Source organism: Mauremys mutica, chromosome 3 (genome assembly GCF_020497125.1).
Source record: "Mauremys mutica isolate MM-2020 ecotype Southern chromosome 3, ASM2049712v1, whole genome shotgun sequence".
In the NCBI taxonomy this organism is placed as follows: domain Eukaryota; kingdom Metazoa; phylum Chordata; order Testudines; family Geoemydidae; genus Mauremys; species Mauremys mutica.
In genome coordinates, this window is record NC_059074.1 from 13,928,995 (window position 1) to 13,951,042 (window position 22,048).

General features: G+C 46.0%; 1 protein-coding gene across 1 annotated transcript in view; it reads left to right on the plus strand.

The window, feature by feature from the left end:
• Positions 1-278: 278 nt before the first annotated feature.
• The window catches only part of PKHD1 (PKHD1 ciliary IPT domain containing fibrocystin/polyductin), a 367,689-nt gene continuing 345,919 nt past the window's right edge, over positions 279-22,048 (plus strand). The window contains exons 1-8 of the mRNA XM_045008841.1: positions 279-455; positions 3,408-3,555; positions 4,853-4,930; positions 6,445-6,589; positions 7,676-7,775; positions 14,221-14,278; positions 17,893-17,971; positions 20,194-20,268. Of these exons, the coding sequence (XP_044864776.1) occupies positions 3,504-3,555; positions 4,853-4,930; positions 6,445-6,589; positions 7,676-7,775; positions 14,221-14,278; positions 17,893-17,971; positions 20,194-20,268 (587 nt within the window). The 5' untranslated portion in view covers positions 279-455; positions 3,408-3,503. The remainder of the gene's footprint in view (positions 456-3,407; positions 3,556-4,852; positions 4,931-6,444; positions 6,590-7,675; positions 7,776-14,220; positions 14,279-17,892; positions 17,972-20,193; positions 20,269-22,048) is intronic.

Below are 22,048 nucleotides of genomic sequence, written 5' to 3' on the forward strand. Positions count from 1 at the left end.
AAAATTGATTGATTTGAAAATGTGCTTGTTTTCATTGCACATATAAAAATCCTATTTCAAGAGGAGAAAAATTCCCAGTTGCTTTCCCCATGATCATTAACAAAAGACTCAGAGCAAAGTGGTTAATAGCATAAGGAGCTTAGGTTAATTATTACGCTTGCCCTAGGGATAGCTCTGAGCTTTTACTATGACAAGCATCCAACCTGCATACAAACTAGTCTGGTAAGTTACAGCACGACATGATTCAGTTACCTGCAGAGCAATTAGAGTTAGTGCTTGGAACACCCTTGTCCCAGAACAGCAACAAAATCGAACCAAGCTGTCAGGTTCCAAAGGGATGAAACCACAAAAGTTATTCTGAAACCAGAGGTAGCTGTGTGCATCTCTCATCTGAAACCAGAGGTAGCTGTGTGCATCTCTCAGCTGAGCAATGGAAGAAAAGCACATAGGAACAGGTAAGCAGTATCGTCCTTTTTTTGGTATGTCTTTATGTGTATAGCTTCAAATGCAAGGTCACTGTGAGTACAGGTTGTAGAGTCTGGCCAGTCGTGATTGCAGTTGCATTGAGAACTGTAAGGAGGAGCCATCAGCCACTGGTTGCATTGTAAAGTGGCAGAGCTCATACTACAAAAGAGAGACGCAAACTAGTTTGTGGGTGTTTTCCATTACTATAGTGTCCACGCATGACTATCTAATCTCTATCAGAACCTGGAAGCAGGAGGAGCAGAGGGAAGGGAATACATATTACTGAACATTTGTCAACTTCGATTGAGAGAACCTGGCTGTTTTCTCTCTCTGTTGTTTACCTACCAGGGCCGGCTACAAAACTTGCGATTTTTAGCTACTGCTCTGCTACAGATTCACCGTGGGACATTGTATTAAGTCACTTACCTCCAGGGGGGCTGGAACAATTTGTATAGTGAAGGTGCTGAGAGCCATTAAACTAAACTGTAAACCCTGTGTATGATGGAAACCACTTCATGCCGGGGGGTGCTCCCTGCACCCCTGGTTCCAGCACCTATGCTTACCTCTCTGTGAGATCTGTAAAAGAGAGGCTACAATACTTATCTGCTTCAAGCAGGGATGTTGGGAGACCCAATGAATTAACTGAAGTGTGTGCAGCATGTTGAGACCTTTGGCTGAAGTGCCCTGTAAGCTATTAATGGCCGGGCATGGCTGCCGGATTGAAAGGGGGATATAATTCAAACTGTCCACTTTGTTGATCTCAGTAGGAGCAGCGGAAGGCTTAAAGTTTACAAGGTACCTGTCACAATTCCAGGCATAACCACAGCTCTGTCCCGTTCGTAGTCTTTCTGAGTGCCCCCCTCAGGTGTCAGCCTTTTGCCTTTCCCTAGCTTGGAGTGAAATCCCACAGTTCTCCCACTCCTAGAAGCGGGTCCTAGGCTACGGTATCCTATGTATCTACTGTGCTCAGGGCTTAATTTGTGCCAGGGCGGAGTGCCGGCACCTCGAGGCTTGGCAAGTCATAGCCCTGGCACCTCTGGGCTTGTGGCATCAGTTAGGAATGTAAAAAAAATTGCTTGACCCGCAGCACCTCTTTCATTACAAATTAAACACTGACTGTGCTTACCTGGCTGGTCCGACCCACGGTTCTTCCCTTTGGCAGTCTGTGACCAGTGGTGCGTCTGCGGTGTTTGTTTTGCAGTAGGAACAAAGAGTACAAAGAAAAAAAAAGATTCTCGAACAACAGTCTACACCAGGGGTCGGCAACCTTTCAGAAGTGCTGTGCCGAGTCTTCATTTATTCACTCTAATTTAAGGTTTCGCGTGCCAGTCATACATTGTAACGTTTTTAGAAGGTCTCTATCTATAAGTCTATAATATATAGCTAAACTATTGTTATATGTAAAGTAAACAAGGTTTTTAAAATGTTTAAGAAGCTTCATTTAAAATTAAATTAAAATGCAGAGCCCCCCTGGACTGGTGGCCAGGACCCGGGCAGTGTGAGTGCCATTGAAAAACAGTTCGTGTGCCGCCTTCGGCACGTGTGCCATAGGTTGCCTACCCCTGGTCTACACACACGCCTATCTTGAGAGCCTTGCAAATCCGCAGATATCCATGAACCGTTTTTGTGGCTCATGGATCAGCTGCGGATACAAATTTTGGATAAAAAAAACTAGATAAATTCATGGAGGATACGTCCATCAATGGCTATTAGCCAGGAGCAAGCTGGGAATGGATGACAGGGGATGGATCACATGATGATTACCTGTTCTGTTCATTCCCTCTGGGGCACCTGGCACTGGCCACTGTCAGAAGACAGGATACTGGGCTAGATGGACCTTTGGTCTGACCCAGTATGGCCACTGTTCTTATGTTCTTATCCATGCAGGGCTCTACCTATACAGGCTTACTATCCCCCGAGGGCAACCTAGGCAGCCCTAACTCCTTCATACGTTCCCAGCATGTGTCTGTGTCTCAGCCTGGTTCCCTCGAACAACCCCACTCTCTTGAAAGAGTGTTCCTTTCTAAACCTGCCCCAGGTACTCTGCTCTCGTGGGTTCTAGTCTTGGTTCTGCCACTGACAAGCCACTTCACCTCTCCATATCTGTTTTCCCTCCCACTGTCTGTCCATCTTGTCTATTTAGATTTTAAATTCCTTGGGGCCTGGGCTGTCTGTACAAAGGGCCCTAATTTCGGTTGGGGCCTCTAGATGCTACCAGAATAATCAGCGTAAATGACACCTCCCTGTTAGCTCCTTGTCTTGCTCTAGTCCTCCCTTCCTGTTTCCTCGACGTGTGAGTTGCACCAGAGTTGAGACTCTATAGATTTTCTAAGACTCTGAGCCTCCTCTGATTGTTCCCCTCTGCAGTAATAGCCCCATTTGATAGTTAGGAAAACTCAGGGGTGGGTCGTACTTTAGCCACCCACCTTGTGCAAGGGGGAGCATATATCTGCAGCACTCCTGCAGCAGCCAAGCAGAGGAAGTGAACCTCCGTGCCCTTGGTTAGCTTTGCTGGGTGTTCTGCCGTGCCAGCTGAGGCTCTGACCCTGGACACCTTCACGAGGAGGTGGACTGAGCTCACAGCCAGAAGAGTTTAACGTAGCCCTTCCGAGGGAATGGTGCAACTAAATCCCTTAAGCCCTCTCGACAATCTCTCACTTGGTGCCAAAATAGTAGTAGGGCTTGGGAAAACCTGGCCCTGGGTGCTGAGCACTTGAAGATCTGGCTCTCGGAGTGGATGAGGCTTCATGTGCTGTTATCAGCCCCGTGTGTGTTTTAAATCTTTATTAGTGAATGAGATGAAATGAATCTCTCGCCAACGCGCTTTTTGATTTCAGGAAACAGCCCTTCCTACATGGCAGAATAATGACTCAGAGCAGCATGGCCTGCCTTGAAGGCCTGTCATGTGAATAAGGAATATAGAGGGGGTTTTAATGTTACAGGGAAGGAGCGCGGGCACTAAAGCCACATGCTAGACCTATGAAGATGTGAGTGATCTCAGGGAAAGTCTCCAGTGCAGTTGAAGTCCGGGGCCAGAGATGAACACTTTGCTACTGTCCTTTTTGAACGTGGAGCTGCTGCTCTTTGCAGGTGAGTGCTAGAAGGGAGGGGCTCTCAAACTATTATCTATGGGGCCAGCAGGACAGAGGAACCAATGCCACTGGGAAGGGAGTGGGATTGTTGGGAGGCTGGGAGCAGCTTTGCAAGGGGCTCTGCCTTTGTGGGAGGCTTATGAAGTGGTTTGCGGAAAGGACGAAATTGGATGCCATAGGGCGCTGGCGGTAGCATGCAGGATTTCATACAGTGTTGTAGCTAGTATACAGAATGTGCCACTTTGCTGGTCCATGGTTGGGTCTGTAAAACACAGTGTATAGAGACCACTGGCAATGTCCGGTGCAATATTTCACCTACCCGATACTCCAATGCTGGGACACATGGCAGTGATTTTTTTTTTCACTGCAGTCAACGACTATCTCCTCTAGGTTGTTGGGTCAAATTTAACTCAGGCCAGTAGTGGACAAAAGTTTTTGTCATCTGATAGTTTTGTCTGATTTTGGTGAAACATATTTGGATCTCAGTCTAGTTCCTAGTGGAAAAATGTCCATATTTCACATTACCATAACTACTGCTCTTGTTGATAGCCTCAGCAGAGGTCCTCTGTTGGAATGGGAACTGCAATGTTCTCCCATTCGTAGGTGGTCCCATAAGGTCATTTACTGGCAAGGGAAGCTTGCTCCGTTGCTGTCTTTGCTGTGAATAACTAAGAGACATTCTCAGTTTATAGCCTCCGCTATGTTTGCTAAATCCACCTAAACACAAGTCAGAATCTCTGAATGGTGTGGAACACAGCTCCTTCATCTGGCTGTCCCACTAGGCAAGGAGCCCTTTGTATCTCCTTTCAGGGGCTTTATATAGTTTTCCAAGAAAATGTTCCATGGTTTAACTAGACTGGTTAGCACCAATCCCTCTGCAGAACAGAACACTCTACAAGTGGAACAAAGCTGGGGCAAAGCAGTGACTGCAGGAAGGCTTGTAAGCTCAGCATAGCAAGGCCTAGATGTCTGTCTCATTTTCAAGAGGGACTTAGGCACCTAGGAGCTTATGTCTCATTGGACTTTATATGTCCACCCACTTGTATTCATTCTATATACATATGTGTGTGTGCATATTATGTATTTCTAATCTATTTTAGCTCCTCCAGTCGTGCAGTTTGGGATTTGTTTATTTAGGGAAGATATACTTTGGGTCGGAACATGCTGATAATAAACCTCCCATGCAGAAATGTGTCTCAAGCATTGCCAATGCCATTGTAAAGATACATGCTGCACACACCTGATTCTACTGCCGTATTACATTTCATTCTGAAGTATCTGGGTTATTTTTGCAGTGGCATCTGCAAAGTTATTCACTGAACCCCAGGAGGGCAGCCTTGCTGGAGGAACATGGATCACCCTGACATTGGATGGTAAGTTTTAGGAGGCTGCCAGTAATTGGTGGAAATCATTGGATAAAATGGGGCACTTGGAAGAATTACCAGGGGTCAGCTGTGTTTTGAAACACAAGACTATAACAGGGTTCAAAAAAGAATTAGATAAGTTCATCAAGGATAAGTCCATCAATGGCTATTAGCCAGGATGGGCAGGGATGGTGTCCCTAGCCTCTGTTTGCCAGAAGCTGGGAATGGGCAACAGGGGATGGATCACTTGATGATTACCTGTTCTGTTCATTCCCTGTAGGGCATCTGGCACTGGGCACTGTCGGAAGACAGGATACTGGGCTAGATGGATCTTTGGTCTGACCCAGTATGGCCGTTCTTTTGTTCTTAATTTGTCATTCTGGTATTGGCAACCATAAATGTAAAACAAAACAAAACAAAAAAAACCCACACAACAACACAGCAGTCAGGCGCCCCAAAATCATGAGATTGGGTTGAAAAATCATTAGATTTAAAAAAAAAAAATCAGTGTTGGGTTCTTTTTATTTGCCTTCTGGATTTTGAGCATTTAGGCTGCACTCCAGTAACACTGACATGCTTTTCTCTGAAATCATAAGAGCTAGAAATGTACTCCTTTTTTAAACGAAAGCTGAGATTTTCATATAGTCACATGACTCCACTAGCCGAGGCTTTAAGAAAACCATCAATTATATTGTGAGACTTGTGATAAAATCACAAGACTCGCCAGTGTTGTCAGTCACATAGGCCATAATTGTCAAACTTGGTTGCCCCAAACTATCCATATAAATAATGCTACCTAGCTCTTATATAGCAGCTTTCATCAGTAGATCTGAGCGCACTTTACAAAGGAGGTCAGGATCATTATCCCCATTTTTACAGATGGGGGAAACTGAGGCACAGAGCAGGCAGAGTGACTTGCCCAAGGGTCACCCAGCAGGCCAGTGGCAGAGCCAGGAATAGAACCAGGTGTCCTGAGTCTCAGTCCAGTGCTCTGTTCTTTAGGCCATAAATAAATGACCTGATTTTCAGAGGTGCTGAGCACTGACTTCAGAAGGAGTTGCAATTCCTCAGCATCTCTGAAAGATCAGTCCATTTGTGTGTGCCTAAATATGGATTTTGGTGCCTGCCATTGGTGCCCAAGTTTGAACATTTTGGCTTAGTCATGTATAACTGTGCAAAATATGTGGAAAGGGGGTGTAAAATGCGAAGGTGCCAGGTAGTGGAGAATCAGGCCCAGTGCAAGCAGAATGCTCTATAACAGAATGTGTATGGGAGAGGTTGCCTGGTAAGTATTTAAAAGCAGTTCACCCAAAAGAAGATACATAGCTGAGTAGGAAGATGAACCATGTTTTAATATGAAAGACAATGCCCCACACTTGGTTTTAAAATCCTTGATTAGGGGCTGGCCCTGCTGTTGATAGACACAATCTGAACTGCACTCCGTAAATGTTTTAATATGTTATTGTCACGACTACTAAAGGATCCTGCACTTACAAAATGTTTGTCATTAATGGATTGCTTAGGTCTGACATCTCCCCAGTTACAGTTCATGTACTCCATCAGTGGGTCTTTGCTAGAAGTGTCCCTAGTGAATCCCATTCTGCCTCCGGTACGGTGCGATGTCCATCCTGTATATTTCGATGTATCCATCATCAGATGCAAAACGAGGTACGGCACTCTATTAAAGGGGTTCAGAAAGGACTTCCTAGGCAGAAGATGCTGTAGGAAAACATGTGAGGACGTTTTCTTGTTGTTTTCTGAATGCGTGCTAGCTTCAATGACTGTTTGAACCAGAAGCATAAAAGACCTACCAGGATCCAATGACTGGAAAGATAGAAAAATTCAAATTGGAAATAAGGCACAGATTTTCAATAGTGAGGGTAATTGACCAGTGATACAACTCACCAAAGGGCGTGGTAAATTCATCATCTGGGATCTCTATATCAAGACCAGATGCCTTTCTAAGGGAGAAGACTTTGCTCACCTGCAAGATACTGGGCTCAATAGCATTCATATGTAGTGGGAAGAATAAATCTTCCATTCTAGGAATCATGGCGGGTGGGAGAGGAATTCTCAGGCCTGTGTTCTGCAGAAGATCAGACTAGATGACTCTAGAGGTTCCCTTCTGGTCCTAAAAGCTCTTAATGCAAGTGAAAGACTCACTCTCCCCACACCTGGGCACGGCAGGATAAAGCAAAGCTTTGAGAGTCTTTTGAAAACTGGGGAGTATGCTCTCTAAAGCTAGCAAGAGCAGTACTTCTTAAAGGGGCGCTCATGGATTTTGAGCCACACATGTAGGGTTTGTGTTGAAATCCAACTCAGGTGACTAGACTGACAGCTGAACCCCCCTCTTGCCCCCAGAGGTGGTCCTTGTAGGTTAAATTTGGGGCACACGGGCTGGTGATGGAAAACGCCCACAGCTGCTGCCCATGCTATACCTGCTATAATGTCCTTTGCCAGGCTGTTATACTGGTTGGTGAGTCCTCTTCTGGGGAGCGGTGTCCCTTGTCTGGGGGTCATGGCACAGCGTCCCCCTCTGATTCTGTTATTGGCCCTGCCTCCACACCCCCGTTCTGCACTTGTTCATTTGTGTCAACCTCAGTGTTTTTGTCTCCTCCTCTCTTCTAAAGAGGAGATAAATGAGATTAAAGAGATTACAAAGATTAAAGTCAATGGAGCTACACGGGTTTACACCCACAGAGGATCTGGCCCATGTTTTATTTTAAAACACATGAGCTTTTGTTTTCTTTGAAGGCCCGCGCAGCAGGAGGGGCTGTACCAGCTGGAGGTGATTGCCAATGGGCAGGTGATAAGCAACCTGGGTGGGATGCCTTGTGACAACTGCACTTTCAAGGTAAACTCCAGGGAGGGATGGGATGAACTGGCTAAAGATAATCCAAAGGGGGTTGCAACTCAGGGTAACAGGCTGAGCAGAACAGAACTTCGATTGACTGTTGGGGTGGGGGGAAATTCTGAAAGTTCTATCTCCTAGGTTGGAAAGAGGTGGATGCGCTATTGCTTGAGTCATTTAAAACTAGCCCTGACAAAGTGCTAGGGAATGAGGAATAATCTAGCGCTGGTTCCCAAGTAGGGTGACCCGATGTCCCGATTTTATAGGCACAGTCCCGATATTTAGGATTCTGTCTTATATAGATGCCTATTACCCTCCCCCGCTACTCGCATCCCAATTTTTCACACTTGCTATCTGGTCACCTTATTCCCAGAGGATAGATTAGATGACCCAGGAGGTCTTTGTCTGTGATTATGTGACAATATGGGTCCTAGTCACCCTCTTTTTGCTTTTTTAAGGCATGCAATGGCAAAGTGCTATTATGAATATTATTACATTGGTGTCTAGATGCCTGATCATGCTAGGCCCTGTGCAAACACACAGTAGGAGAGTCTCTCTGTCCCAACAGTCTAAATAAAGAAATAGTGAGGGGAGAATAGAGGCACAGAGAGATGAAGGGTCTTGCCCAAGGTCCCACAGCAGGTCATTGGTAGAGCCAGGAATAGTCTCCTGAGTTTTAGTCCAGATCCTTATCGACTGGACTATACTGCTTCCAATTGTGCCTGTTCAGAAGGGTGCACTGTAGCCCGATTCATAGATTATGTATTAATTATATTGATTACTTAAGAATTCCCAGTTATCACTTTGAGGGTTGACAGGGTCTTGTCCCCAGATCAGGCCCAGTGTTATTAAAATAACTGGATAGTTGGGAGCCCCGATGTGCACAGTTGTAACACGCATGCTACAGGAAGTTTTCTATAGTTACAAAAATGTATTAATACATTTAGCAAAGTCACAAACACTCCAGCTCAGTAAAGTAGGTAGAGATACTACAGAATGTATATCTGAACATCCATGTAGTCTCACCATCCCTTGAAGAACAATCTGAAATGTTAGCCATTTTCTCCCTCATCACCATCACCTTCCCCCTGACCGCCACTGGCTGTCGTTCTGGCACCTCTCAAGGGCTACATCTCTCTTTCCGACTGCCCACAGGCTGGAATACAACTTTTATGATGTGAGTGTTTTCCCCCTCTTCCTTATTTGTATTTCCTCACCTTACTCATGTTGAGGTGTCCTTAGAATATTAATGTTCTCAATTTATCATATACGTCAATTCATTGCTATGGTAATCTTGTGGTTAGACTTTTATGGATGTTCTATCCAGAAGCTGATGTTAGCTCATGTTCCTGTGGTGGGCTGAAGTCATTATGGAGAAAATTCCCCTCTGCACACTCTACTTCTAGTTCTTTAGGGGGAAGGATAGCTCAGTGGTTTGAGCATTGGCCTGCTAAACTCAGGGTTGTGAGTTCAATCCTTGAGAAGGCTACTTAGGGATCTGGGGCAAAAATCAGTACTGGGTCCTTCTAGTGAAGGCAGGGGGCTGGACTCAATGACCTTTCAAGGTCCCTTCCAGTTCTAGGAGACAGGTATATCTCCAGTTGTTCCCCTCAAGCCTTGTACTAGCTCCTAAAGCAAATGTCTTAGAGGGTACAGGCCTGTAGGTTCCTTGCATTACTGCTAAATATAATAAATGGAGAACTGAAGGCAAGACACTGAATATAATAAAGGGAAGCTAGCCCTACGGGCTATGGCTCAAAGCCCATGATAACCCAAGAGTTCTGTATACCAAAACCATGGGTTGATCAGGGAAGGGGTGGAGTCAGGCACTGCTCCCCATGGCACTCATCCAGATATTTCTGAACTTTGTCACTCTGAAATTCTATGGGAAATCTTGAGATCAGCTCTGCCTTCAAGGTTTCCAGTTCTTTGTGAGTTTTGGCCTTGTGGGGAGTGTTACCTGGGGTCCCCTAAAGCCAAAGCTCTCAGTAACTTTACTTTCTGCAAGGCAATATCAGGAAATAAATCAAGGGAGATGCAGCACCTCTGTCTGCTATAGGGCTGGCATACATCACAGAAAATCAAATGCTTTTACTTAAAGCCTTCACTTTATTAGTCTCCAGCACTTTCACAAGAATGGCGTTACTCAGAGTCTCTGCTTTATTTAGTCTTAAGCACATACAAACACAATAGGTTATAGATCACCCCCAAAAAATAGTTACCCATGGTCTGGAGGGGTCTCGAGTGGTCAAACGACAAGGTTCAAGTGGCCAGCTACCTGCCTGTCACTGGGGATTCCAAGATATCTGAAAGGTCAAATACAATTTCCTCAGACCTGTCAACCCCTTTTATGTTAGTGACTGTTACAATTACATCAACAACATGTCAATCAAAGAAAAACCATTAAGCAAGCACTTTTTAAGCTGTTAGTTATACAGATGTGTTTCTGCAGAGTCTGCAGTCTCATGGGCCCTGACACACGCACACCAGAAGTCAAATATGGATAGACATCGTGTTTTTCACAGACCCTTACCTCAGCGTATCAGAGAGGACACAGAATCAGATTCAGCCCTCATGGTCACTGCCCCCCTTCTCTCCCAGCTTTGCCTTGGTGATGCTAAGGCTGGTACAAAGGCCTGACAGGGGCTACTTTGGGCAATACACAAAATAATCAATATTCCATCCCAATAGCTGGCTGTGGCTTGAGCACCTGGCTGATTGCTAAAAATGCCCCCTCTCCAGCAGAACTTTTCTTGGTGTGTTTCCGCTTGTGGGTGAAGCCAGGACATGCAGAAGAAGATGCATTATGCTGTGTTTTGTCTTTCTGCATATCCAGTGCAGCAATGGAGGCACTGGTAAGAGCAGAAGAAGGCTCAGACGCCTGGGTTCTCTACCTGCTAATTACTGTGGTAGCTTGCAACAGTCATTTACCTTCTCAGTTCCCCATTTGTAAAATAAGGATGGTTCCACTTGGGTCCTTTTTTAAAACCCTCAATTCTGCTCCCACTAACATCAATGAAAAATGCACCAGTGGCTCATATGGGTTCAGGATCAGGATTTATAAGAGCAGTGTATTATTTATTATTATTATTCTAGGGTAATGGAGATCACTTAACCCTTGCAGAGCAGGATCCTCAGCCCATAGCTGTTTGCTAGAGAAGAAGCCCCTTTGTGCCTGTCAGTCCTGTCTAGCTCTTTTCCAGGAGTGAGCGGGCGAGCCCGACGTTTTCAACAAATTGCACATTAAACTATACAAGTCGTTGGGCAGTTCAGCTAGCTTAGAGAGTTGATGAAAAATCACCAGGGGATGCTGTTAATGAGACACATTCCAAGCTAAATAAAACACAATGCGTCTCTTTGTTTTGGGACTGGAAACCTGTGAGCCATGAGTATTAAAAAATTAATTTGGCCTCTCCAGTAGACTGCAAAACCCGCTGCAGGCAGTGACAAGTCTGAACTGCTCACAGAAGGTTTTCCTATCAGCTGGTGGCTGTTGCCTCACTGCTCTAATCTGCTCCTTGCTCCAGCCAGTCGGGCTGGCTGTTGGCAGGTGCTGATCTCTCTTCTTTGCGATGACCGGCATGAAGGGAGCTTGATGCTCATGCTCATGAATGTTTTAGATTGCCATGTCTCCAGCCCGGGAGGGAGGCAGAGGCCAGAATCTATCAGAGAGTGTGATGCTATGTTGTGTCACATGACAGCTCAGAGGGACTCAATGTTGTGAAGTCGTGGAAAGTCTAACCCCGGCTCTGCCAGGTCTTAGGTTGCTTAAGCGCTTGACTCCAGAATATAGGCGCATGTCGGGAAGGGAGAGGGAGAGATGTCCAGGATCTGTGTGAGAGAGGGATAGTGGGCATGGGGCTGGAGAAGGAGAGTGTAGGAGGCCCCTACTTACCTTTTAATAGGGATAAATCCTGGTCCCATTGAAGTCAATAGGAGTTTGCTATTGACGTAAATGGAATCAGGGTTTACTTTAGCCCAGTGGTTCTCAAAGCCGGTCTGCCACTTGTTCAGGGAAAGCCCCTGGTGGGCCGGGCCGGGCCGGTTTGTTTACGTGCCACGTCCACAGGTTCAGCTGATTGCAGCTCCCACTGGCTGCGGTTTGCTGCTCCAGGCCAATGGGGGCTGATGGAAGCGGCGCGGGATGAGGGATGTGCTGGCCGCCCTTCCCGCAGCCCCCCTTGGCCTGGAGTGGCGAACCGCGGCCACTGGAATCCGCAATCGGCTGAACCTGCGGATGCAGCAGGTAAAGAAAGTGGCCCGGCCCGCCAGGGGCTTTCCCTGAACAAGCGGCGGGCCGGCTTTGAGAACCACTGATTTAGCCCATTAGTAATATTTGGGGCTAGATTCACAAAGGTATTTAGGTGCCTAAAGATGCAGATAGGCACGTGGTATGATTTGGAAAAGTGCCTACCTCCCGCTGACAGTCAGTGTAAATCCCACTAGGCCCCTAAATTCCTTTGTGAAGCTGGCCCTTCGCTCTTACATGGTGCTTTTCATCTAGAGAGTTCAAAGTGCTTTACAAAGGGAGATCGGAATCATCCTTCCCATTTTACAGATGGGGAAAGTGAGGCACAGATGCAAAGTGATTTGGCCATAGCCATGCAGCAGGCCATGTGCGGAATCCAAATCTCCAGCCTCCCAGTCCACTGCCTCCCAGGAACACAAAACTGGGCTTCTTTACCGTGCTCTGACCACTGCAGCTGAAACCGCAGTTCACACGTTGTCCAGTTTTGGGATGACATGATCTCATGAAAATCCCAAATGCTGCACGTTTCTAGGAAAGCAGGAGTTGTCAGATCAGATCAGGCAATTGGTCCATCTAATCTAGTATCCTGGCTCTTAACATTGGACAGTCCCTGAAGCCTCAGAAGGAGCCAAAAAAAACCCTTGATACACTTAATCCTGCAGGAGGCTGGACTAGAGGACCTCTTGAAGTTCCTTCCAGCCATTCCTTTCTATGGTTGGAGCAGGGTAAAAACCTCCCACAATACTCCATGGATACTGGCTTGTGTAAAGCTCTGGGAGCCAGATCCTTGGCTGGAGGTCAGTTAAGCTATGACCGTTTATCCCAGTGGAGGAGCTGGCTCTGTATTCATTCTGCCTATGCTTGCTTTCCAAGAACAGTCTAGAGAAGGAGTGAACTGGCAGGAATGCTTGACGGGAGTGTTAACTGCATATGGGAAAACAGTCCCCAGAGCAACGGATAGGCATGCTATAAAGATCAGTAATATTCACAGGAAACAGCAGGGTTTCGAACTGAAACTCGCACACCAGGAACCTGAGTCTAAGAGTTACGTTCAGGTAAAACAAGTGATGCCATGTGAGCTGTAATTCCAATCAGAACTAATGCTTAGATTGCAGATGTTGGCTTACAAACTGTCATCAGGCCCGGAATCAATTGTAGAAATGATTCAGCCAGCAATTTTGAAGGAACAAAGGAATTCGGGACAATCGCAGGCTGCTCGCGGACAAATGAGGAGCAGAAAGAGAGAGAAATGTCGTTGACTCGGTTTTTTGCTATGAATGATTGGTTCAGCTCTGTGCCACGGTATCCATGGTCAACTGGGCAATGCAGTGCACAGAGGAAATATGTAGGACTGTGCCCTAGTGGGGAGACACTGTAGTGACACCTTCCTGCATGCAATGACACTGCTCAAGAGGCAGAGACATAGGAGTTCAGGAGCACCAAGGGAAAGGATTAGGGCTGCCAGAAATGCTCTCCACGCCAGAGGGGCTGTGTCTGGGATCTCCACTCCGTGCACTCAAGATAGTGCTGGAGGGTTTGCATGGGAGTGGGAAAGCAGGTTACCTTTCTTAGATAGGCACAGTAAATGCTTCTTGCCGAGTACACTCCTCTCAGGGACTCTGAATGCATTTGACCATATGGACACATCCTCCCTCACTCCCCAACTGCTCTGCCCATATAGGTGCTTCCTCATCTCAGATTAGTTCCCAGAGTTATAATCTGGCCCTTAGTTTCCAATTTCTGCAATGATCAGGTTATGTTCTGGAGCATGAGATCATCGTGCCCTTCTCTCCTGCAGGTCGAATTAGATCCTTGGTGACCCCTGTGCAGACCTGTAACTGATTAGCAACTTAGTAACAGTTTTGTTGGTGAGGCAGAAGATGGAGAAGAACGCAGTTTTCTCTTCTCGTCGCTGCGCTGGTTCTGCAGAGCTAGCAGGAGTAACCAGCAGTAGAAACCTATTGTCATCACTAAAATCAGCAGATCTGACTCTGAGAACACATGGGGAGTAAATTTGCTGATAAGAAAGGGGCAGTTTTACATAGTCACTCATCAGAGTAAAAATGCACTTTAAAGACAAGCCCCAAAATAAATGTGTCTGAAATGCTGGTTGCCAGTTGTGTTGCGAATGATGCATAATCGGATCTTGTAGGGCTGCTGTGGAAGCTTGTTTATTTAACAACAAAATTCTTCTTGCAGTTTTCTGTTGCACAGACACCTGTGGTTTACCAAATTAATCCACCATCTGGAGTCCCAGGTAAGGGATCTTCCTTTAAAATGGAGACTGCTTTGATGTTACATATTTTCATCTTCCTTGTGCAAGGGCTGCCATTTTAACTGATACACAGGGGATTAAATTAGGCACCTATAGAGCTGAAAGCATGAGCTACTACAGCTTGAGCTATGAAGTCAAGGCTCTATAGTTAGTAAGACTCATATCCTGTGGATCAGGCACAGTGGGGATGCGTAGCATGTAGGGTTGCCAGACGTCTGGTTTTCAACCGTAATGCCTGGTCGAAAAGGGACCCTGGTGGCTCCGGTTGACACTGCCGACTGGGCCGTTAAAAGTCCAGTCGGTGGCGCAGTGGAGATCTGGGGCTAAGGCAGACTCCCTACCAGCCCTGGCTCCGTGCGACTCCAGGAAGCAGCCACCAGATCCCTACGGCCCCATGGCGCTGGAGAGACCAGGGAGGCTCTGCGCACTGCCCCCACCCCCAAGGCCGGCTCTGCAGCTCCCATTGGCTGGGAACCATGACCAATGGGAGCTGCAGGGGCTGGTGCCTGCGGGTGCAAAGGCAGGGCACACTGTGCAGAGCCACCTGACCACATGCCAGAGGCCACAGGGACCTGTCGGCTGCTTCCTCAGAGCCACAGTAAATGCCACTGGGGCCCCCCTATGCCCAACCCCCTGGCCCAGACTGGAGCCCCCTCCTGCACTTCAAACCCCTTATTCCCTTTTCTCCAGTCCCACCCCAGAGCCCACACCCCACCTGCACACCAAACCCCTTAGCCCTGGCCCCACCCCAGACCCTGCACCCCCAGCCAGAGCCCTCCCTCCCTCCCCAACCTCCTGCCCCAGCCCGGTGAAAGTGAATGAGGGTGAGGAAGAGCGAGCGATGGAGGGAAGGGGGATGGAGCAAGCAGGGGCAGGGCCTTGGAGGAGGGGCAGGGCATGGAGTCAATTTTTTATTTCAGAAGGTGGAGAAAGCTACTAGGTGGGAGGCTGTTCTTGATTTGATTTTGACAAATCGGGAGGAACTGGTTGAGAATTTGAAAGTGGAAGGCAACTTGGGTGAAAGTGATCATGAAATGGTAGAGTTCATGATTCTAAGGAATGGTAGGAGGGAGAGCAGCACAATAAAGACCATGGATTTCAAGAAGGCAGACTTTAGCAAACTCAGGGAGTTGGTAGTAAAATCCCATGGGAAGCTAAGGGGAAAAACAATTGAAGAGAGTTGGCAGTTTTTCCAAGAGACATTATTAAGGGCACAAGAGCAACCTATCCCACTGCGTAGGAAAAATAGGACATATGGCAAGAGACCACCCTGGCTTAACTAGGAGGTCTTCAATGATCTGAGCCTCAAAAAAGTGTCTTACAAAAAGTGGAAACTCGGTCAAATTACAAAGGTTGAATATAAACAAATAACACAAGTATGTAGGGACAAAATTAGAAAGCCCAAAGCTCAACATGAGATCAAACTAGCTAGGGACATAAAGGGTAACAAGAAAACATTCTACAAATACATTAGAAGCAAGAGGAAGACCAAGGACAGAGTAGGCCCATTACTCAATGAGGGGGGAAAGACAATAACAGAAAATGTGGAAATGGCAGAGGTGCTTAATGACTTCTTTGTTTCAGTTTTCACCAAGAAGGTTGGTGGCGACTGGACATATAACATAGTGAATGCCAGTGAAAATGAGGTAGAATCAGAGCCTAAAATAGGGAAGGAACAAGTCCAAAATTACTTAGACAAGTTAGATGTCTTCAAATCACCAGGGCCTGATGAAATGCATCCTGGAATACTCAAGGAGCTGTCTGAGGAGATATCTGAGCCATTAGCAATTATCTCTGAAAAGTCATGGAAGACAGGAGACATTCCAGAAGACTGGAAAAGGGCAAATATAGTGCCCATCTATAAAAAGGGAAATACGGATAACCTGCACTGCCTCAAGTCTATTTATTCCAGTGTGTGAACCCTGCACTGCCTCTGCGCCCATCCTTTCTATAGAAGAAGTTGCTGCTGAGAACACCAGAAGCCTGCTCTTAGAATCATAGAATATCAGGGTTGGAAGAGACCTCAGGGTTGGAAGATATCAGGGTTGGAAGAGACCTCAGGGTTGGAAGATATCAGGGTTGGAAGAGACCTCAGGGTTGAGTCCAACCCCCTGCTCAAAGCAGGAATTGCTCTTCAGCAATTTCTTTCCACACAATTCCACCTGCTTCATTGGAAAGTCCTTGAAGTTGCCAATCAAAAGCCAGGGGCGAAAGAAGAGTAAATGTTGTTAGGGTCACATTGATACAAGATGTTAACAATCCCGTCCTCTTGATTTCTGTCTATTGCAAAGTTAAACGACCTGCTGGTCCCCAGGGAACAAAAGCCAGATTCGGACCCCTTGAGCTGACCCTGCCCTTTGCAGAAGTTCAGGGCTTTGATGAATCACACTTCACCAATGCAGGATGCAAAATGTACTTACCTGGCCCAGGCCTACTGGCAGTGACCTCAGTGAGGTAACGGGAAGGCAATTTGTCTCATTCAGAGCGGAGGACTGACCATCAAGACTCCTGGGTTCTATTTGCGGCTCTTCCACTGACTTCCTGTGTGGCCTTGTGCAAATCATTTAGGGACAGATTTTTAAAAGTGTTTAGATGGCCAAAGATGCAGAAAGGAGCCTACTGGGATTTTCAAAAGTGTCTAGTGCCTAAATCCCATTGATTTAAATGAGAGTTAAACACCCAGACCCAGATCCTCAAAGGCCTTTAGACTTCTAACTTCCACTGAAATCAACAGATGTTCAGAACCTAAATACCTTTGAGGATCTGGGCCCTGGACACTCAAAAATCCCACTTGGTGCCTAAATTCCTTTAAAAATCTGTGCCTCAGTTCAATCACTTGTGCAATGGGGATAACCATGTTTTCCAGTTCATAATTCCCATGTGTGATGGTAGATTCTGATCTGAGTTGCACCAGTGTAAAAGTGAAATGTGCCCACTGAAATCAATGGTGTTAATCTGGAGTTAGGGGCAAAGAGAGCAGGTTTTGACCCACTGACTTTTGTTGTGGTTTTTACCTATTTGGTCTCAGTACTGCATTAACCGCCCCGATTCAGTGGAGTGCTAAAGAACATGCCTAATTTTAATCACACAAATAGTCTAATGGAAATTCGCATGCCTCCAGGGAAGCAGGGGTTAAATGCTTTCCTGAATAATGATGGGGCTACTCATTAGCTCAAAGTTATGCAAGTGCTCAGCTGACTCATGTTTGTAATTAACATAAAAGCACAATCTCAGGTCTCCAAAATAAAAAAAAAATGTCCAGAAGATGCTGTTTGGCTAACTGAAGTGACTCAGCAGTAAAGCTGGTCAGGTAATTATACACTTTAAAAAAAATGAAAAATTTACAGGAACATGGCTTCTTTTTTTTTTCATTTTGTCAAAAATTGTTGGTGTCTGTTGGAAAAACCAGAAATTGAATTTCTCTGTTTAAAACCAAAAACTTGGACTACTAGGCACTCTGGTAATACAAATAATAATTATTAAATACCCCTTAGTAAAGCTGGCCCTTAATCCCCACTTTGCTAGCTGCCTTCCTCCACAAACATTAGCATACTGCTTTAAAAGTAATCCCTTCGTTTTCTTTCTCATTTCAACAGGAAACATAATACAAGTCTGCGGGAAGATCATTGCTGGAAGATACGAAACCATTGACTTTAATGTTGACTATATTGATGGGTAATTACATATATTAATGTTCTGGCTCTGTCCATGTGATTGAATTTTTTTGGCATTTCTTTCTTCGACCAGCCTCATTGACAGCAATAAATTGCAACCAGTTGGCATGGAACTGCCGGTTTCCTCTTGCTGTGGTTTATTGCAGCTCATGAGTTGGGCTCCAGCAAACTTTGTTAATCTAATTGCAACTGGTCCATTAAGCTAGTCCGTTTATTGAGCGGTAGCACAGTCAATTGTGGCTCAGTGTGAATTGTACTGTAATTGCATCTGGTTGTTGGAGGTTTTATTTTGGTTAACAGATTAAAACAAACTAATTTCAAATGTAGGAAACTACAAGTTAATAAATTTTCTCTTCCAATTGCATTTTTAGAAATTCTATTAGCTGGGTTGGGGAGAATAATTTTCATGGCAAATGGAAAGTTAAAGCAGAGCTCTTCAGAAACAGTGGGCCAAATCCTCAAAGGTGTTTAGACTCCTAGCTTCCATTGAAATCTCTGGCCTTACTCTCCACTCCCTTGAGCTTCATAGAGTCACTTGCACTTTCACAGAGGGGTGACTTGATTTTTCCATTGCCCTGTTGCTTAAGCGGTCATTTACACCAGGGTCAGGTGGGTGTAAAATGCCACCATTCTGAATTCGCATTGGTGTAAATGGTCACTCAAGATGGAGGGTAACAGAGGCCCAGCGAGTTAAAAATGGGTATAAAATGCTACCACTAGGATAAGTGAGAGGAGGATTCTGAACTGGTACGTGTAGGCCTGGTTGTGCAAGGCTGTGGAGAATGAGGGCCCAGAGGGTCTACAGTTCCTTTAAGGTATTTGTTAATGCCATAATTGATGTGAGGAGAAGGGTAATCAAACCTCATGCTTCAAGAATTGAACTGATTGGCCTAGGGGTCAGGAAGAAATATTCTCTCATTGCACGTTTGCCATGGGTGTTTTATTCACCAGTCTCTGAAGCATCAGACATTCGCTGCAGGGGAGGCAGCATTCTGAGGGGTCGCAGGTCTGATACAGCATGGTAAATTCTCCAACTAGGGAACTAAATCTTCAGACGGTATAAATCCTAAGTAAGGCTGGGATTTAATCATGGGTGTTTTTAGTAAAAGTCACGGACAGGTCACGGGCAAGAAACAAAAAACCATGGCCCATGACCTGTCCGTGACTTATACCATAATCTTAGAGGGGGGTGCTGATGGGGGGGAGCCCCATGGGGGTGGGGCAGAGGCTGCTCTGGCCACTGCTGTGGGGGAAGTCCCGGGGGGGAGCAGCTGCAGGGGAGGAGCTCTGGGGGGCCAGCGGCTGCTCTGGCCACCACTGAGGGTGAGAGGAGCCATGGGGGCCAGTGGCAGCTCCGGCCACCCCCAGGAGCATTGCTCAGGCAGTCCCCAGGGCCAGCTGCCTGTGGCCGCCTGAGCAGCTGGCTGTAGAGTTGCTCTAGCAGTGGCTAGTGTGGCTGTCCCCAGAGCCACCTGAGAATCTAGCCCCGGGGTCAGCTGCTTGGGCAGCCTTGGGGTCAGTCACACTGGCCCCTGCAGAAGTCACAGAGGTCACAGGAAGTCATAGAATCTGTGATTTTTGCAACTTCCGTGACACGGAGCCCTACTTGTAAGTCAGTAGAGCTGCACTGATTTATACCAGCTGATTCAGAGTCAACAATCCTAGCCTCTGGATACTGATTAACCTCCTGTGTTCAATATCAGTTATTGTTTCACCCATCTTCAATGGGAACTACAAGTGCTGTGGTTAATGAAATGGAAAGTTGGAGTGTGTTTCTGTGTAGCTTTGGTGTGTTGGTATCCTCCACTGAAATGCTAGTTTCATTATTTACAATATAACCTCAAAACACTGTTGAGAAAATTCAACAGACTGAATGGATTCATCCTATAGTTTTATAGGAACGCTATGCTCACCTTTAGTGAATATGTGCAGTGACTGGAGCAGGATTTCACACGAGCTCTTACCTCAATCACGTGGATCTTGTAAAATGCCCAGTGACTGAGGCAAGGGCTCCTTAGGTTTGCAAGAGTTGTGCACGTTTCGTAAGGTGTATGGGACACAGCTTTCCAGTGATGTCAAGTCAGATAGTTCCAAAATATAGAATTTATTTTTTCACTGAAGCCAGTGGCTGTTTTGCCAGTGACTTCAGCAGGTCCAGAATTTCACCCTCGGGCTCAATGGCTTCCCCTAATGTCACATCTTTCCTGTTTGTTTCCTATCTAGTCCTGTTATCCTCGAGGCGGAAGGAGATGGATGGATCAGCCTCTGTTCTTTTGCCAACAAGCAGACGAGAAGCATGTTAGTTTGTGATCTTCCTTTTTGCTTTGGGTCGTAGCTAATTTCATATTGCTTTGAGATCTCAGTATGCTTGATTGTAGAGGATCCTCTGTCCATCTGGGTTATGGTAACAAAAGGCAGGTGCTTTGTCACAGTTTCGAGGGGCTCTTGGAAAGTCAGCTCCTTGGGTGAACTGTTGGAGTGCATGGGGTTCTAGATTGTTGGTTTTCATAGAAATGTAGGGCTGGAAGGGAGCTTGAAATCACTGAGTCCAGCCCTCTGCAGTGAGGCAAGACCAAGTAAACCTAGACTGTCCCTGACAGGTGTTTGTCCAACCTGTTCTTAAAAACCTCCAATAACGGGTACTCCACAAGCTCCCATGGAAGCCTATTCCAGAGCTTAACTATCCTCATAGTTAGAACGTTTTTCCTAATATCTAAGCTAAATCTCCCTTGCTGCAGAATAAATGGATTACTTCTTATTCTACTCAGGAGCGGTGCCAGGGTTTTTGCCGCCCTAGGCAGCAGTGCTCCTCCTCTGAGCATTCGGCGGCGGGGGGTCCTTCTACTCCGCGTCTTCGGGGCACTTCGGCGGTGGGTCCCGCAGTGAGTGAAGGACCTGCTGCTGAATTTCTGCCAAAGACGTGGAGTGGAAGGACCCCCCACCGCCGAATTTCCGCCGAGGGTGGCAAAATGCCGCCCCACAAATCCTGCCGCCCTAGGCCGTCTAGGGTCGCCTAGTGGAAGTGCCGGCCCTGATTCTACCTTCAGTGGACACACACAGCAATAGATCACAGTCCTCTTTATAGCAGCCCATAACATATTTGAAGGCTGTTATCAGCTCCCCTCTCAGTCTTCTTTTCTCAAAACTAAACATGCCCCGTATTTTATTAAAATGTTTCGATCAGGTTTTCTAAACCTTTTATCAGTTTTGCTGCTCTCCTCTGAACTCCCTCCCGTTTGTCCACATCTTTCCTAAAGCATAGCACCCAGAACTGGACACGATACTCCAGTGAGATCTCCTCTCTGCTAAGTAGAACTGGACAATTACTTCTTGTGTCTTTCTTACAACACTCCTGGTACTACACTCCTTTTTCACAACTGCATTGCATTGTTGATTCATTCAATTTGTGATCCACAATAACCACAAGATCCTTTTCGGCAGTATTACCACCTAACCTCTTCTTCTCCATTTTGTAGTTGTGCATTTGATCTTTCCTTCCTAAGTGAAGTACTTTGCCCTGACCTTTATTGAAGTTCACCTTTTTCGATGTTTGCTTGCATCTTGTGAGATTACCAGAGTCGGGGGAGGTTCTAGGTACCTGGTTCTCTTGCATCCTGTTAGGGACCAGCATAGTTATTAGAGCTGCTTGGAAAACTGAATTTATGTTCTGCAGGAAATTCTGCCATTTCAAAATTTTGTTTTCGCTCCAAATCGGAACAAAAAGTTAAAATTTCTCGTGGAACAGAAATTCAGAAAAAATTAGATTCAGAGACATTGGATCATGTTGATAGTGTCAAAATGTTATAATATAAAACACTGAATACAATACGTCGACTGATAAATGCAGTATATGTATAAATAAATTTAAATCGATACTTTAATATCAAAGTTGAAACAATGAGAGTCAAAACAACTCGTTTTGACAATTTTCCAGTGAACCCCTTGTTGAAATTGTCTCTTTTCCACAAAACATTTTGGTTTTGATGAAACCGCGTCTTCGGGTGGAAAATTGTTCCATCAAAAATTTGTCCCTTGGCTTTAATCATTGCCAACCTGAGTATACCGGGTAAGTAGCATG